The 19,331-nt window shown below is 38.5% G+C and overlaps 1 protein-coding gene across 1 annotated transcript in view; it reads right to left on the bottom strand.

The window, feature by feature from the left end:
• The window catches only part of LOC112141443 (solute carrier organic anion transporter family member 5A1), a gene marked incomplete at its 5' end in the record, with an annotated part of 35,606 nt that extends 18,439 nt beyond the window's left edge, over positions 1-17,167 (bottom strand). Inside the window, 2 exon segments of the mRNA XM_024264578.1 lie at positions 1,170-1,302; positions 17,101-17,167. Coding sequence (XP_024120346.1) covers positions 1,170-1,302; positions 17,101-17,167 — 200 coding nt within the window.
• Positions 17,168-19,331: the final 2,164 nt, after the last annotated feature.

Here is a 19,331-nt window from a genome sequence, read left to right as displayed (position 1 = left end):
AATTCTAAATTTGCTGGAAGATTGTATGCATGTGTTAGTGTTCCAGGTGTGAAACTGAGATTTTCTTTTTTTTTTAGGCGCATGCTGGTTCAGGTGTGAGAAGTGCCAAGGAGGCCGTCTGGTGTGGTTTCCTGTTGAGCCTCATTACCGTGAATGATTACATAAATAAACGTCTTCCTGCAATCATCACCTGTGATTCCTGCAGGAAGCCCGCGGCTGCCTGCTGCTAAGTCAGAGGATGGCATCACTGCTGGCTCAGAGGAGATGACTAATCACATCTCTCATGCTGAAACCAACATGATGAAGATATGTGCAAATATATCACTTGAGGTGCAAACATCTACGCTTTACAATTTTAGGGTCACCGGTGTTTAATATAAAAGAAATTAAAATATATAAGATATAAAAGAATTAAAAAGGGAACATTCCAAGCTAAAATTTAATTTAAAATTTGTTTTTACAAAAATTCTCAAATTTTAGCCAATGGCAAAAGTGTATTTTTTAAGACAAAAAAAAAAGATTGTATAATGCTACTGAAAATAACTGATCATGCTAAGTTATACTTAAAAAAGCCAAATCGTACTAATACAGTATATATATATATATATATATATATGTATAATTTATTCATAAATATACAGTTTTATTAATTATATTAAAAATTATTCATTTATAGAAAAATAAAAGATAAAAAGCTTAAATAAACAAACCACCAAACAACTGTAAATCTATACAATTATATTACAATTCCATGTTATAGAACATAAACATACATACAAATACACAATGGAACTTTGAATATGAATATTTATGTATTAAATGTATTTATACTTAGTCCATTTTTGGTTGATATTTAAAATATTCCGTAGTTTTTTATATAACTTTTACATTTTGTTATTCGCATCCTTCCATATTTATGTCTTAGATCTAGTGCTAAACATCTTCTGTGGTCATGTTTAGATGAAGAATGGTACTTCCACCTTACAAAAGAAGAAATTTGTGAAAATCTCCAAAGACACTGTTCATCTTTTATAGCTGTTTGTTTAGATTAACTTCAGTTGATGTTTAACTAGTCAAGGCTTTAAATAACGAGCTGCTTTAAAAATCCAAACGTGTGTGAGTTGGTCCAAATGCTTAAACCAGCTTTTTTACAGGCTGATTCCTCTTACCAGTTCCCAATGAAACGGGGGTCACTCTGGTCGATGTTAACAGCAGTTTTGGGGTCCACATAGAAACCAATGAGGACCCCTCCCAGCAGGTAACCAGCAGCTGGCCCCAGAGCTCCCATCACGTACATGATAGCTGAAAAACACAAAAGCATAAAAACAAAGATAAATACATTAAACCAACCGTTAAAAGTCTGTTTCTGTCCTAACTTGCTTTTTTCTGATATGAAATGATCATTTTGAACTACTCTTAAAATGTAAAGACAGCACAGATGTATTGTTGACACACATTTTATGTTTTTTATCCATTTTATCAGCAATACCAAGCTTCCCAAGCTCTGAGTTTTCTGACCACTAATCCAACCCAAAGAGTGGAGTACAAAAGCCCATGTGTGCTGGTCATGTGTCCAGACCATATGACCGCTCCATGAAGGCCCGCCAGGATCTCAGAAAAAGATTTTTCCAATTAGAGGGGATTAAAAACTTCTAATCTTTGGCTGGGGTTGAAAGCAAAAATCCGGTGGCGTGACTTCGAACTCCAAGCCGGGTCAGGCACAGAACAGAACCAGACGGAGGGTTGGTTATCTAACTGTCAGAAGAATGCTCTGGAAGCCCCGTCAGCACTGCGGGAGTCCGCCTTCATTTCCTTTGTCCTGCTCCTTTCTGGAGCAGCTTTCTCCTGCCTTTGCATGTGCTGCTGAATTCACATAAAAGCAAAGATGACTCTGGAGAGAATAAATCTCGTAAATGGTGGCTTGTCTTCCTTATGAGCCGCTTGCACACAAACTGCACCGTTGGCTTAAGGCTTTGTAATGCATCCAATTTAGTGTAGCTTTAAATCTCTAGTGAATTAAATGCTTCTCAAATGTATTTTTGATCCAAAATGGCGGCTCAGTGACCCCTCCCCCCATTGCATTCCAAACAGGAAGTCCCACTGGCTCCAAGAAGCCAAAATCCTATAAACTTCTATAAAGAATAAACAGCTATTGCTCAGCCATTATATTTGTCAGAATCACCATTCTTGCTTTCATATATTTATTTAACTTGTTTTTTTTAAACCCAGTTTTTCAAGTTACAAACTGATCACATTTTGTAGACTTCCAACGATTTCAATCCTGATTGGTGAGAAACATTGCCTCAACCAACACAGACCAATCACTGCTTACTAACATTGTCTGGTGTCATCTGCATCGCGAAAAGATGGCGACTGAACTGACTTCATTTAGTTGGAGCTTTTTTTTTTTTTTTAAACTTTATTGATCATTTAGTTTGAGCTGGAAGTGAGCCATTTTCTAAGGGTGATGTCACTCTCACTCGGTCCAGTTCTTATATAGAGTCAATGGTCCAGCAGCTATCATGTTTTTTCTATATCTAAGGGTTAAGAAAATGACTACAGATTGCCTTCAAACTAAATTTTAGAATTTTCTATAGCAATCAACATTTATATGCTCCATTCAGACAAAATTCATACAGATATTTTACATTCCTGATTGTTACACTGATTTTTGGACACAACAAGATTTTAAAAATTTGGAAACCAATCTTACTGGTGTATCTTTTCTTACTTTAGACCGTCAGTTTGGTGAAACTATTGCAGGAACAAGTGTTTGATTAACAATTTTGGCTTTTAATGTGGACTACATCAGAGTGGAAATAATGACAACATTTAAAATCCATTAACATAGTGTACTATCAGATGGATAAATTACCCTAAAGAAAAACCTTCTGTACAAAACCATACACATTTGCAAGCAGTTTTACCAATATGTCTGTATTGTTGAACAAATGTAGTAATAATAGGGCTGGCTGTTATGAAGACTATTGTTATACACATATTGCTCTTGATAATTGTAAACCTTTAGCTCAACAGAGGTAAGTTTCTTGTTATTTTAAAAGTTTTTTTATGGTCATAAATAAATAAAGCTAAAGGAATATTACAAATCAGCATGTTTCAACGTGTTTAAAACATGAAAAAAAATAAAAAAAGTTAAATGGTGTATCCCTAGTTGGTTTTCTATATTCTGACATGATGGCTCTTTGGTGTAAATGTTGGGATTGATTGCACATATTTATTTTTTGCAGCTTCTTTGACCTCAGTTTAGTGAATTTTGAATACACACATTTTTGGTTAAAAGGTTAAATTTGTTCCCTTTGTGACCAGGCTATAATTATCCTCTGTGTCCCCTTTTCATTCCAAACCCCACGAGCACAGAATTTTCTTATGTTTCCTCACATCTCTGCACAGATTATTACATCACTTGACCAGGAGCCAGGCCCAGGATGATAAAACAGAGGGATTGCACCGACAGCTTGGCCTTTCGGCAGATAATCCCTCACGCAGGCAGAAGATGGGAAACCCTCGACTGGTCTGCAGATTTGTTATGCAACGTGATGTAAGCTATCGAGAGGAGGGATAAAAGATGACCGATGGTGAATGAGGACCTCTGAGGCAGAAAATGCCACATAAGTAATTGCAAGTAGATAGATATTGAGACAAGCGTAGAGGGAAAACTGTTGTTTGCTTTTAAACTAAAACTAAAGTACTTTAACCCTAAAATACTGTAAAAACACAAGCAACTATAAGTTCTTGATTTAGATCAGATTGGGACTTAAATGTATTATTTTGGCTGATTTATTGAAACATTTTCATAGTGGTGTCATTACTGATGTCATTTTTATGCCAAAATTATGTAACTTTAAATTATTTAACTTAATCAGGCTTTATACCTAATTAAAACTTGTCTGGTTCTTCCTTTTTTTTAACTGTTATAAAGATTCTCATTATGAAACTAAACAGAAAAAAGGACTAAAAAGAATCGCGGATGATAAACTGCAAAGATAACATGCATAAAAATGCATTTCCAAAGAAAAAAAAAACAGATTCAGACAGGCCAGGCCTGCGGCTGTTGAGGCAGCAGAGTTTGTGCTGATGGAACAAAACCTTCGAGCACCATCAGAGCGGCTGATTTTCAGCCTCATCGTTCCCGTCAGTCACAGCTCTGGACTCCCGCCTGAAAACAAGATGCGGCGTCGATTCTTCAGGCAGAACAAATGCTCTGCTCCCTGAGCCTGTAACTGTCTGACCCCTCCCATGTTAGGCTTCTGTTCAAGGAAACTTGTATGGAAACTGCACAAAACACATTAAGTGAACAGAAATGTTCATAGAAATCTACACATATTCTGTAAAGAAAACATAATGTTGGAGATTCAGTCGTTTAGATTTGGTGTCTTCACACCACAGAGCATGGGCTGCACGGTGGCGCAGTGGTTAGCGCTCTTGCCTCACAGCGAGAAGGCCCCGGTTCGAATCCCGGCTGGGACCTTTCTGTGTGGAGTTTGCATGTTCTCCCCGTGCATGCGTGGGTTTTCACCGGGGACTCCGGCTTCCTCCCACCGTCCAAAAACATGCTTCTTAGGTTCATTGGTGACTCTAAATTGTCCCTAGGTGTGAATGTGAGAGTGGATGTGTGTGATTGAAGCCCTGTGACAGACTGGCGACCTGTCCAGGGTGTACCCCGCCTTCGCCCATCAGTAGCCGGGATAGGCTCCGGCACCCCGCGACCCCGAAAGGGAAGAAGCGGTCAAGAAGATGGATGGATGGACACCACAGAGCAGCTCCAGCTCCTGTTTATATCCTCCTGATGCTGCAGAGCACATCATAATTGGCTTTGTGATGAGGACATGATTAGCAAGAAACATGTTAAAAAGAGCTACAAGAGCAAGAATGGTTATTCTGACAAAAAGAATGACTGAGTAAAAACTGTTTATTTCTCTAAAGAAGTCTGTAGGATTTTAGCTTCTTGGTGCCAGAAGGTACTTCCTGTTTGGTGGAAGGGGTCACTCAGTCCAGTTCTCTTACACAATCAATGGATGTGAGAGGCTGTAAGATATCGGGGAGAGTGTAGACAAAGGGATGATAGGAAACGAGCGCAACAGTCCTGCCAACAGTCCCACCCCCAATTCAGAGGCAAATTTCTGATAAATTGCTGCAGATCTGCAGAAAATATGTCCTAGAAAACACCACAGGATTTATTTATTTTGGCTAAGAACAGAGTAATTATATTTAAAAGACCACTACTCTTACAATAGCAATCCTCTTTCAGTCTATATTGTGGTGTTCCAAGTGATCTTTTGATAAAAAAAATGTAATTTATTTTATAAGACATGTTGTTTCTGCAGAGAGGCAGTATTGTATTGGAAATTCACCTGTAGTTTGTGGCTGTAACCGTTGGCGTGGATTAAGCCCTCCTCCATTTACCATCATCCCTCAGTTTACACTCTCCCGCCAGCTGACCTAACATTACAGGTGCAACAAAAACGGTGAGTAATATTGGAGCTATCCAGCTGTACACTTTTGAGCCAGATACCAGCTTGGAAATGAAAAGATACATGGATCTGTTTGTCTGTAAGTCTATGCGTCAGCATGGAGCGGAGCAGGGAGCTTGTAGTCTGCCGATTGTGTCACTGCTTTGTCTACCTGATTTACAATGATTTGAATGAAGAAATACTCAGAAACAGTTAATTTTCTTTATACATGTCCTCCATTTGACCCAGCTGGTAGGGTAAGGGCAACTGGAAAACATTTAGGGGGGCAGGACACAAGTTGTACAACTTTGGTTTAAAGAAAGGCTAAAGAAATATTAGAAATGATTGAAATCAAACATTAAGGTAATTAGAAGATTTCTGCTAAACCCAAGAACTGATACCAACTACATCATGGAGACTCTTTGTTGCAGACAATCTGTGTAGTAACAGAAAAACAGACGATCCTTGCATCCATGTCGTCCAGCGTGCAGAACAGCCCGTGCTGTTATACAACAGCTGTCCTCAGCCAAGCAGCCTGATCTGGTGAGATCCGGTTTAGATCAGAACTCAAATATGACTCATGTTTCACCGGCTAGAAAACCAACCCTGGAGAAGATGAGCAGTTGTCACTCCCTCCATTCACACTCCAATCTCTCCATGTTCACCCTTGAGATTCACAAGCTCTCATTTCTTGGCAACAGCAGATTACACTGCAGCAACGCTCTGTACATCCATAATAATCATAATAATAATAACCCACAGGGCTTCTTCTGGTCATTATAGGTACTCTAGGAGGTGTTGCATCACCATCCCACAAAATGAGAGAACAGAAAACCCCCTCAGGTGTTACTGCAGCACTTTGACTGAAGCTAAATATGTCTCGAAGAGCGGATTATGTGAGCTCAGTCACCCAACAACTGACTAAAACACTCTGACTTATAGAAAAAGTAGTGCCAGAGTCATAACTCTTAAGAGTTATATTCTGCATTTTTAAAATGAACAGTATCTTAAGGGTACCTTTTAAACATATTCAATGTCTTCCAAACTTTATTTACGACCTGCAAACTGCAGAGTGAGGAGCTCAGCGGCAGTAAGTTAAAGACAGACACTGGGAGGCCCAGGCCAGCCCGGAATGAAAAGGCTAGAAACACAATGAAATGTTACGAGGACGACTACGTTGTCATGGTAACCTGCTGACACAGCAAAGTCTTACATCATTTCAATAGGACGGCAGCAGCACCGACATCCAATTCTCAGTGGGACAGCTAACAAATATTTAAATTTTAAACTAATACCTAGATTTTTTTTTTTTTTTTGAGTAGTCGATTATTCACAATTATTTTCAAAGCGCTTATTTCTGCTTTTATCCAAACACATCAGCTTAAATAACGTAACGGAAAGGAGTCCTGGTTTAGATTTTTAGTTAAGGTTTTAATCAGCCAAATTCAAGTGTTAGCAACTAAAAATTCTGATTTTTTTTATTACATTTTTGTTTGATCTAAGATATTTTTCGATGTTGTTACTCTAAATATTATGTCTATTCATTTTTTTTGTTTTTCTAATCCCAGTTCTAAAGATCCTTTGTCAAAACATTGCTTGAATAATCTACAAGATTAAAGACAGAGAAACATAAAAAAATATCAGGAAAAACTTTTCCTATAATGAAAATAAGCTAGTATTTCCTACCCTTTGAATGTATTTGCTTTTGAGTGTGATGAATGATAATGAATGTGTGCTCTGTAGGAAGCAAATATAGTAATTTATTAATGTTTACTCAAATTTAAACTAATAAACGGTAACCTTACTATTTGTAACAGAAATTTTTGTAATATTAATTTTATAAATGTCCTACCTAACGCTTTATTTACAGAATACCCACTGGTTATAACCGTAGCAGATGGGCTACAGCAGCAGAAGAACAGACCGGGTGTCATTCCTGTTAGCTAAGAACAGGAAACTGAGGCTACAATTCACACAGGCTCACCAAAATTGGACAATACAAGATGGAAAAATGTTGTCTGGTCTGATGAGTCTAAATTTCCGCAGCAACATTCGGATGGTAGGGTCAGAATTTGGCGTCAACAACATGAAAGCATAAAACCATCCTGCCTTGTATCAATGGTTCAGGCCGGTGGTGTGATGGTGTGGGGGATATTTCCTTGGCACACTTGTGGCCTCTTGGTACCACATGTTGTGGCAGAATATTAACACACATTGTGTTAAATTTAAGAAGAGTTAATTGTATTGTTTTATTACATTACACCAGGGTTAGTATAAACCAACTGCAATGTTTTTGTTTACTGTTAATTGGCTTATTAGCAATTTCACAAAAGGAATTTTCTGGATTTTGTTTTTTGTTGTTGTGTTATACACATATCATATATTGAAAAATCAAACCAAAGCTGCGACCCAAAAACTGAAGTTTGAACTGAATTGTGAAGCAAGAATATCATGGCATCACTAATAAAAAGCAGTTTGTAATATGATGCATTAGTAAGGAATCTGTTGACTATTTATTATTGTTGACATCATCAGTTGGGCCAAGGAATTGTTGCAGATCTGCAATGACTTCCTGCACATTTCCTAGACCTGTTGTCAACACGCTACTTATCATTCACAAGTAATCTGTTAATGATAAGAAAAAAGAAAAAAATTAAAGCAGCAGAATGTCTAAACAGCACACAAAGTCAGAGTTCTTTACGTGGATATAGCACAACACAACTAAAAGACATCACACAAATAAAAAGGATGTAACTCTTACGCTATCCTAGACATGTTTACATCAAAAGTGGGGTCATCTAGACCCCACTGAACTTATTTTTTTAAATAATTTTTTATTTTCACTGGTGTTCGTGGCAGACATAAAATCCTGTCCACCTTTGTCATGGGAGGGATCACACATCAATATAAGGGTCATCTGGACCCCTTATGAAAGTACAAAGATATTCAAACTCTTCAGTTTCTTTGCTTTCTGAGTAAACAAAATGATTTGGATGCTAAAAAGTAGAGAGCCCAAAACAGATCTTTGGAGAACTCCACATGCAGTTTTTGTTTGTTTTAGTGCATCTGAGGCATAAACTAATCTCTGATCTACAGCCATCACGTGCTCTTTGAAACAATGCTATGTGTGTCAAACAATAGTTTTGATTTTTATCCATCCATCCATTTACTTGACCGCTTCATCCCGTTCGGGGTCGCGGGGGTGCCGGAGCCTATCCCGGCCACTGATGGGCGAAGGCGGGGTACACCNAGGTCGCCAGTCTGTCTCAGGGCCTCAATCACACCCTTTCACTCTCACATTCACACATAGGGACAATTTAGAGTCACCAATTAACCTATGAAGCATGTTTTTTTTGGACGGTGGGATGAAGCCGGAGTCCCCGGTGAAAACCCACGCATGCACGGGGAGAACATGCAAACTCCACACAGAAAGGTCCCAGCCAGGATTCGAACCAGGGCCTTCTCGCTGTGAGGCAAGAGCGCTAACCACTTGCGCCACCGTGCAGCCCGTTTTGATTTTTACTTAATGTAAATACAAACATTTTACAACATATTTTCACTCATACATACATTGTAGCAGGAACTAATACTTGTATTGGCAAGCTTCATGAAACAGCCAACAGCACAAATTTCCAAGTGACAGCTTATTCTCAGAATATTTATCTTCAGCATGGGAATTTTTCAGTTCACCGCAGCTGATAAAATCACTCAGCACTGATTGGTGTAAAGACATTTCACATTCTTTACACTCTGTGAGCACAGACTGTTCTCTGATGAACTGCGATGTTTGCCCATTAAGCCTCAGTGTCCTTGTTTTCAATCAGTTCAGAAACTTTTTAGATCAGAGTTTTAAAGGACTTATAAACTAAGTTATAATACCTACACAAGCCAAAAACTTGCTGGTTATTCATTTTAAATTACTAAGTGAACCCAACGTAAAAACATAGGCAGCACGAATAATGTGATTTACTATTAGAAGGAGTAGAAAGCTCGACCTGAGGCCAAAGAAACTCAGTGAACAAGCAGAAAAAAGATGGGAGGATACATGTATGAATAGCATGCCTGTCTGCATCAAAATTACAATATGTTCTCATGCCTGTTCAAAGCAAACTGTACAGTTTGTCTTTAAAGGGCGACGTCAAAATACATCACAAGTTCATTGAAAACTAAACCAGTTAAAATAAAATCTAAAATAATAAAATCAAATGCAGTTGTTTTATGTTTAATCTTTTAAATACTATAATTAAAGAAAGAGTATTTTGTAATCTAGAACAGTGTTTTTCTAGATTTTTTTTAGCTAAGGTATATTTTTTCTTGATAAGATCACAAGTGACACCACCAAATATAAAAAAATAAATAAATAAATTGTCATCTGTATCAACACTATGCCACCTGTGGAGCAGCGGTAGGGCGGTCGACCTCTGATCGGAAGTTTGCAGATTCGATTCCCAACGTGTCCTTTGGCAGGACATTGAATCACACTTTGCCTCTGGTGGAAGGATGGAGTCAGTGTTCAGCAGTGGAGCCGCCATCAGTGTGTGAATGGGTCTTTGACTGTAAAGGTAGTAAGTGCTAAACAAGTTTACACCTTATTCTCATATTAAAGTGTTTTGAATAGGTCTCATGTCAACACAAAGAAATAAAGTCTTTTCTGCTCTTTCATATTTACATCAGTTTGAAATCTAACCTTGTTTGGATGAACATAAAGCCGATATCCTGATAATGGTAAATATTTTTTAAACCAATTATGTGAAACTGAATAATTTCCCCCGGCACGCCTTACAGTCGTTCACGGCACACTGGTATACTGCAGCACACTGTTTAAAAACACTGATCTAGAACGCCCAACACTAGAACGGTTTAGTCTGCAGTAGATTCTAGAAAAAACAGTTCCCACTTTTTTTTTAAGAGACAAAAACCCACAACAGAACCAACAATGAATTTAGGATGTGAAAGGTAGCCACAATGGCTGCTCCTTAAATAAAAGTCCCAGTAAGAGGAAACTGGCCGCATCACTAAGGAGACAGATTAAGTAACAACATCGTGGCCTTCTGCTTCTGATTGAAGCTTAACAGAGCAACTCTTTTTGGGGTTACAAAGCAATGTTGCTCTGAATTATCCTAATGGATGCCTGGTGTCCCATTGGGAACGATCTCATAAGTAGGTTAACACAAAGAAGAGCTGACACAGACTTAACTTTTGCTCCTTAGCCGACAGTTCTCTATTAATACCATTACATATATAAGGCGGCACATCGGGGCCTTCCTTTCTTTCCTCTCATTCCAGTTATAACTGCTTCATCAATTTCCAGCTCAACATAATGGTCTGCTTTTTAAACTGTCGCCTACATGCTTTGGGAATACTTTGCAGACATATTTACCACCAAGTCATCTACACTGACAACCAGAAAGGCTTTTAAGGTATGGCCGATATCCCGACTGAGGATGCTGAGCTGGGAGAGCAGCAGTGCTTGGAGAAAAGCTTGTATCATCATCCTGTTAATTTCAGTCTTTAAGTGCTTCCATAAAAGTTCAAATCAATAGCACCATTGGTTACAAATATATATTCTTAAAGCTATAGAGTCATGTAAATGTGTCCCTAACCACTTAAAACATTTAAATAACTGTAGTAAATCCCATTATAAGCCCTCAAAATAAGTTCTTCCAACAGGTTTGCTTTTGGTTCTTTTCCCAGTGGAAAGTCTGCCTGCTTTAAGATTTTCCTAAAACTTTCCGCAAAACTGGGATTTAAATCGTTAACACCAGAAAAAAAAATGAAGGCAGCTTTGATCAGACAAAGAATGGGGAGACAAATGGTTTAATCCATAAGCCTTCCATTGATTGATTTTCAACAGTGGTGGTCTATAAGGGAGGCATTCCTGCTGCACGATAGCCTCTGGATTAAGTGAGCATATAATCTGCTCCCCCTCATTTTACATTCTGTAACTAATATAATAACCAAAGTAGGCTAAGTAGCATAAGAGGACTTTGTGAACAGTTAGCCTTTTGTGCACCACGAATGATCAATATCCCCACGCTGCAAGTCTCAACTTATGCAAAAAAAAAGGAACGCGTGGCGGAGAGGGATAAAAGCACAATTAGCCCAATTTCAGAAACATTTTAAAGTCATAATAAGACACAACACATGGGTCAAACTCATACTAAACTCATATTAGATGAAAAAACTATTTCGTTTTCAAACATGACAGACTTTAAAGTGAAAAAAGGCCCGCCTGCATCGATAACCACTACCCTTACTTCCAGAGTCTACCATTTCTGGGCAAGAAGTGCACTAAGACTCAAGACATGTTTTATGTTTGCTGCAAATATCTGCAGAAGGCGGCAGATAAAAAGATTAATCATGAGTTACTGTAGTGTCGTTTCTCAAACAAGAAACGGAAAAGAAGCAGAGGACTGTCCCGAGGCCCTTCCTTAAAGTGCATTGCTGTGCAAAAGACATGCAGTCCAATCACAATTGTCTCCAACAACGCTTGGATGCTGCAAACACAGCTTTTTATGCCTACAAAAGCTAATGACTTATGGGTATTTTCGTTATTTTATTGGAGATTTTTTTCCTGCTTGACAGTATGTTTAAACTTTATATTTGTCACACTGAATGACTGACAGAGCCTGTCATTACTAAATGTCTCTTAGTGCATACTGTCACACCAGTGTCACACCCAAAGTGGAAGCCACTTTTCAAGAAAAAAGGTACATAATGTAACAAGATTTGACTGTGGGTTACGGGTTCTAAAAACAATATGAACTTCTTTAATTCTGTTTCTTTCAAGTCAATCACTTCTTGAATGCAAAAAACTAAGTTTCTGCTTTTCCTTAAGGCTTGATATGGAAAAGGTAATGTAGTGGATGTGCAAAAATACCACAATTTTTTTTGACTTATTAAAGCTGGAATGGACGAAAATTGTCCAGTCACAATCAATTTTCCTCAGATCTTGGACTTCACCTCTATCCAGCGGCCCCTTTGATCAAAACGTGCCCCCCCAAAAAAATACCCTCAAACTGTGACCAGTCCGCTGTGAGCCTTTTTATTTCCCCCTAAAAAAACTGCAGGAATGCACAGTATTGCCTCCCCAATCGCCCCCACCTCCTTCTCTTGGCCTCTTTCATAAACTTTGCTCTCATTTGCTGGTTTAATTATACAAGTAGCTTTACCTTGTTTGAGGCTAGTGGGGCGAGAAATTCTGAGAAAAGATGTGAAAGGGACCGGGGGCGGTGGGGAGGTGTCCCTATGTGGTTGTGCAGTGGATTTGGCTGCAGAACTTTTTAGAGCTAGCTTCCAAATATGTAGGTCAATGAAAAAGTACAGGTATGGTTTTGTCTTTGTTTTTTGAATACTGATTTCCACTTCATACGCTGTGCGCTCTCATGTTCTAACTTTATTTATTATCCCGTAATAAACTTCCACCACTATGCAGATGATACTTTGCTGTACAACAGTGAGGAGTTTTGACAATAGAGTTTACAGACATTTAATTATAGTATGCAGAGGGACTTTTTGACATAACTTATGATGGCAAAATCCTTGCTAACGATCATTTAGATTAAAATTTTCATGTTTCAGGTTTGCACAAATTTCAGGAGCCCCCCCCCAATTTCTTTTTGCAGATCATTTCTAAATCGTTGAGGTTTCATTGCTGGATTTATGCCTTAGTCACAACTACTCTTACGGCTGTGAAAAGTGACCCAGAATTTACTTTCTACTTACTTGTCAAGTTTATGTGTTTCATGGTACTCACCATATGTAAGAAGATGGGTACTTACATAGTATTTATGTGGTACCCTTTTATATTTTTTGTGGTACTTACTACATAAAATACAATTTATTATAGGTGTATTTTACATGTTAAGTTATAAGGTGTTTTGTGGTTCTTATGTTATGGATATTATACATTTCCATCTTTGGTTTTCATCCATGAAATTTAGTGAGCTACTTTTGCACACAGTTAGAAGTCACAAGATTTGTTTGTTTCTTGCCAGGGCATTCTATCATGATGTACAAACATTTTGACTTCATTAGAACATCCTGCCCATATTAGATATGACACTTCCGTTCCTATCTAAAGTTCCTGATTAAAGTTGTGTAAAGACTATAAAATGCAAACATCCTTCATCACAGGCAGAACTCTGCAGACTTCTCCAAAAAAGTACCATGTAAATACCACTTAAATACCATGTAAGTACTGTACTGTAAAAGGAAGCTTTACCTTTTTTGGAGAAACTTCAAATAAGGTGTTAAAGTACTTTAGAGGAAAGACCATCCAGGAAATTCAGGATTTCAACTCTTAGTAATATAGTGTTTTACTTCTGTATTCTTACTATATTCCAGCTAGATACTCCAATGCAGATCAGAGTTTATTTTTATTCTTATTAGCATCTAAACAGCAGATCTTATATGAAGCCCAAGACTGAGTTAGATTAAGAGTTATTTTGTGTTTTTATTTGGAAACGCTCACACCCATCACCTAACTTTTAACTCATATGCATAGAGATGGTCTTATAGTCATGTCTAGCCTTGACTAGGTCTTCACTCCTCTCCCTGACTTTTCTACACAGCACTTTTTCCTGGTTATGTTGGAATTTAAAAGCTGCTTCATTGGTCACTTCTTTAGACACACATCTTTCTTTACAGAGATTAGGAGCAATTCCTTCAGGGGGATGCTCCAAATCTCAGCTCGCTAAATGTACAAAGAACACTTTAGAGCTAGAAACCTTCCTGATTTCTGCATAATAAAAAGCAAATTATTTTGCACCTTTTCTAAAAAGCTTGTTCATTTTCCTATTTTTTTCTTCATAAATGTAGCATTAAGTAAGAACTCTAGGACACTTTGCCTTACAAGAAAATTATATTTCACCCAAACACAAATTATTCATTTTTAACTGCCTTCTTTTCAGTTACACAATGTTTTACTAATATTAAAAAGTTACTGAATTAATATTAGAAATAAATGATAATCACCAAATGTTATAAGTGCTATGTATTAAATCAAATTGTCTGCATCAAAGGTGACAGCTGTTTAAGTTTAGATTCAGATGAAACACTCCGTATTAAAGCAATTACAACCAAGGCAAAATGCAAAAACATGTTTCAGAAAAAGATTTAACAAGTTCACTGTGTAATCTCTCTTTGCATAGATGTTTTGTACTGCAGTCTTTTTCACAGGATCATTAAGCCCTTCTTTTGAAGTGTGAAGATTTACCACATTCTGTTTATCATCCTGATAACAGGTGCTCTACATTGGAAATTTAAAAACACTTATCTCACAGAATTTTTTTTTTCCCTTTTATCTTGGACAATTTGTCAAATAAATTTTAAGTCACAGTCAAATTCTAAATTCTAATATTTCTGTTTTTAAAGCAGCAGACCAGTCAATGAAAACGAACAATTAACAGGAGCGGTTATCCAACAATCTGTTACAATATATGGCTTTTTGGGGGATATAAATGACCTGGTAAACTAATAAAATCTTTATGGTAAGTTTTAAGCAAAAGGGAGATCTGTTTTAATCATTATCAGCCCTTCTAAAAAAAAAAAACGCAGGTGAACTTCAAAACAAGATGTCAAACCTCTTTGACATCGAAAAGCTGCTTTGTTTTTTTTTTTTATGCTGGATAACCTAAAAACGTCAAACAGTGAAATGAGAACCAGCAAAAAAGGAAAACTCATAAAAAAGGTAGCATCAGCTAGTTGGGTTCATGCACAGTTGGTGCTCTTTGAGCAGATGGTCCATCATTCAGTCAGGGTGGCTACAAAGTACACCAAAGCCTCACACGCATTCTTGGCTTTCAAAAAGATTACAAAAACACATAATTTAAATAAAATTAAAATATAAGCATATATATGTATACAGTATATATATATGTATGCCACCACTGAAATTATAGGTCTTTAAAGTATTATACTCTGATGTTGACATATTTAGATGCAAATAACTATCATTTTGATGTTTGACAAAGCAAATAATTATATTTTAGATAAATGCTAATATCTTAGCAGCATTTATTTTGGTTTTCAAGGCTGCATCAAACTAGAGAATATACGAGCGCAACATACCAGTTAACAGAACCATCTTGAATCCTGTTACCTTGGCCTTTTTTTCTGTGGAACACCTTTGCTAGTCAACAGCTATGCTAGCAGTAACTGCACAACAGTAAGTCAAAACAGAAACACATATCTGAAAAATAGAAAATGTCTTCTGAAAATTGAGCAGCAATGGCACATTTTGCAGCAAAATTGGTAGCTTGAGTCAGATTTTCTGAGCAACTTGTTATTAAAACCCATGTGCTATATTTTTTGGGTCCAGATGAAGTGGATGAAGGTGGACAGGATTTCATGTCTGCCACAGACACCAGTGAAGATAAAAAATAATTGAAACAGTTCAGTTTGCCGTCTTGTGGGTTCCAGACGACCCGACTACAAAACATTAACGAGCCTACGCTAGCACAAGGTTAAAACATGTGCCTTAAATTAAAAACCCTTAAATCTATGTCAGTAATTCACATAACATGAGGGGCTACTATTTGACATAGGTCTGTCAAAAATAGTATAAGCTGAATATACTAGTCCTTGATTTAATAGAGAATTGATTTATAAAAAGTGAACTATGGCAGCCAACTTAAATTGCTTTATGTTCAAAGATTTTACTTTTTAATTGGCAGTTTTTCAGTGATAAAGTTTAGTTAAGTCAGAAGCCAGAGGGAAGAACACTTCATTGTTTGAGTTTTTGTATTGTCCAATGATACCAAATGTTTCCACAGTGGGGTTTATGATCCAGTTTTTTTTTTTTTTTTTTTTTTTAGGCAAAGGTAGGGAACACCCCAAGGAAGCTACCAGTGGTCACTTCCAAGACAGAGAATACACCTATACCTAAAATTCTAAAGTCAAGAACTAACCACTGAGTAAATATAAGAACTAGGTTGAGTGAGGGTGATGCCATCTATGAAAAATTGCTTACTTCCGACTTGAACAAAATAAAGTCAATTCAGTGGCCACTTTTTTTGGAATATGGATGTCTCCATGTTGAATCCAAATAATGTCCCGAAGGCAGTGGTTGGTCTGAATCAGAGTCGTTTCTACGGCAACCACTCTTGCCAATCAGAGGTGAGCTTTTTGGAAGGCTACACTCCAATCTGTTTATCAAATGTTGGGAATGTTGGACTTGAGGACCGCATGCTTTTATTGAGCCATCTGATGGGTCAGTTTCTAACTTGAATAAGTTGCACTACAGAAAAAATATTGTTACATTTTTTTGGGAATTAGCAAGAACATGCTAAAAAAAAGTAAACAAAGCAAGAATGGTTATTCTGATATTTTTCATTTGAAGTTTATGGGATTTTGGCTTCTTGGAGCCAGTGGGTACGTCCTGTTTGGAATGCCGGGGGTGAGGGGTTACTCAGTCCTATTCTCATATACAGTCAATGGAGTTCACCCATGAAACGCATTTAGAGAACAAACTCAGACAGTAAAGGGCCCAGTGAGGATTCAAACGAAAAACCTCTGGACTGTGAAGTGGTGGTGTTGTGCTGCACTGGTTTGTAAATATTGCTTTTAACTACATGTTTTAGGGAATGATTGTCTGCTTTGCTCCGCCCACTTTCTCATCAAGACTTACCCAAATATAGCGAGGCGTTCTCCTTCTTGACATTGTCATCCAGGTAGGTGGGTCCTAAGGTGTAGATGGGTGTGGAACCCATGCCCACCAAGATCTGCGCGATGATGAAGAGTGCCACGTACAAGTTGTGTTCGTTACCTTCCTGGTCTCTGGGACAGGAAGTTATGTCAACGTGATCCCTGCTGCTAGCATTGCTGTTAGAGCACAGGCCCTCATTGGCGGATGATGCGTTAACTTCCTGGATCTGATAGGCCGGGGAGATGAAGTGAGGCAAGGAAAAGAGGGCGGCACCCACAGCAATGAATATCCCTCCCACCGCCAGCCATCGAGGTCTCTGGCCCCGTCCACCAAAGTAGCTAATGAAGACGACTACTAGGAGGCTCCCAATGTCAAAACAGCTGACAAGAAGGCCTGACTCCGAGCTCCGAAGGCTGTACCTCTTCTCAATGGTGGTGATGACGCTGCTGAGGTAGCCTGACACCATGAGTGACTGGATGAAGGTCAGGTAGCACATGCAGAACAGGAAGCAGCGAGAGTCCTGAAGAACAATGCTCACATACTTCTTACAAGGGAGTCGAATCTGAGCTAGCCTTGATGCGAAAAAGCCAGGGGCCTTCCTTCTGGCCATAGTTTTACTCCTACGAACTTCAGTGTTCTCCACGTAGGAGCTGGGCCTGTTGAGCTCAGACTTCCCCGGCTTTGGCAGATAGTTGGTTCTTGTTGGGGACTCAGTCTGGAAGGACTCAGTCTTGGCCGGGAACTGGATGAACTCTGCGCTCTCTTCTGCTGTTATGGACATGCGTAAAGAACTAGCCAACAGGGTTTTCTCTTGAGGCTCTGCTTCATTTAAAATGGGTAAACTTTTGGATTTAAAGTTTGTCCCGGGCTCCTCGGGCTCACTGGAGAACCCCTCCTCCTTCTGAAGAGACTCTGATAGCTCAGCTTCTTCATGGTCTGCCATGGTTTTCAGTGATGTTGTCCTTTTAGAAATGGGAACAAAAACACGCCTGCCAATTCCTGGGACACATAAAGAGTGTGACAATTATTCTTGACTGACACATCTACTCCCACAATTGGTAAAACCCAAGAAGGCCGGAAAAAAGAAAAACACGAGCTCCTGCTTATCTGCCTCCGCTTTTGTTTATCTTTTCATACACACTTGGTTTCTGTCACCATATAATTCGGTGATGTAGACCGCTCAGGCCTCTTCAGCTCGTCCAGAGGAGCTCCGGGGGTCCTGATACCTCCTCCAGCACCGGGCTGGCCAACAACCGACTCCGCAGAGTCTGATCCGCATCCCCGTCTCCCCCTGCTGATAAAAATCACCCGGTTACAATGTCGCTCCGGTCGGAGCTTAGCATGTCCGCGCACCCCTTTTCCCAAACTCCTCCCCAGTCAAGGGCAACCCCGACCGCGCCGTTCTCGCCGCGGCAGCTGAGCTCCAAGCGCGGCAGAGGTGATGTCATGGAGAGATTACCGCTCCGGGTCCAACGTGACACGAGCGCGAGGAGAACGAGGCGGCGGGACGAGGACTCGGTCCCGGGAACAGCGAGTGACTTGAGCGAGAGGACAGAGCTGCAGCTGTCCGCAGTGCTGATCAGCTGCTTGAAAACAACACTGTCAAGCTCCACCCACACCGGAAGCAGTCACTTCAAAGTAAAACCATAGACTGTATAAGAATATTTTTTTACAGTCTATGACTAAAACACAGCGTTAACGTCTGGTCGAAACCTGTAGCCTTTCGTTGGATTTTTAAACAATTTTTTTATACGTGAATAGCAAAAACTATATTTGATGTAAAAAAAAATAATAAATAAATAAAATAAATAGCTTGAGCTACGTAAAAACCGCAGCATTGAAAACGCATTAAAAGTTAAATTTCTCGGGGATAAAAAAGGTTTTTACGATTTGAAACATTTATATAATTACAAAGGCTGTTTTAAAATTATTAAATACGATGCCCGTAACATATAATAATAATCATCATCATCATCATCATCATTATTATTATTATTATTATTACTACTATAAACAGTTTGCCTATATAAGAAAATAATTGGAAATATATTAGGAGATATGTTATAAAGAATGACGTAATAAAATAGAAAAAATAATTAAACAACAACCGGAAATACAAACCCATAGCAAAATTGAAGATGAGATCTCCTTTCTGTCTCATTTACGTCTCCTAGACATAAATGAGAACTGTTTGAGACAAAACAGGCTTTCTC

This window comes from Oryzias melastigma, unplaced genomic scaffold (assembly GCF_002922805.2).
Source record: "Oryzias melastigma strain HK-1 unplaced genomic scaffold, ASM292280v2 sc00311, whole genome shotgun sequence".
Lineage (NCBI taxonomy): Eukaryota > Metazoa > Chordata > Actinopteri > Beloniformes > Adrianichthyidae > Oryzias > Oryzias melastigma.
The sequence above is the reverse complement of the archived record's forward strand: the minus strand, read 5'-3'. Positions and strand labels throughout refer to the sequence as shown.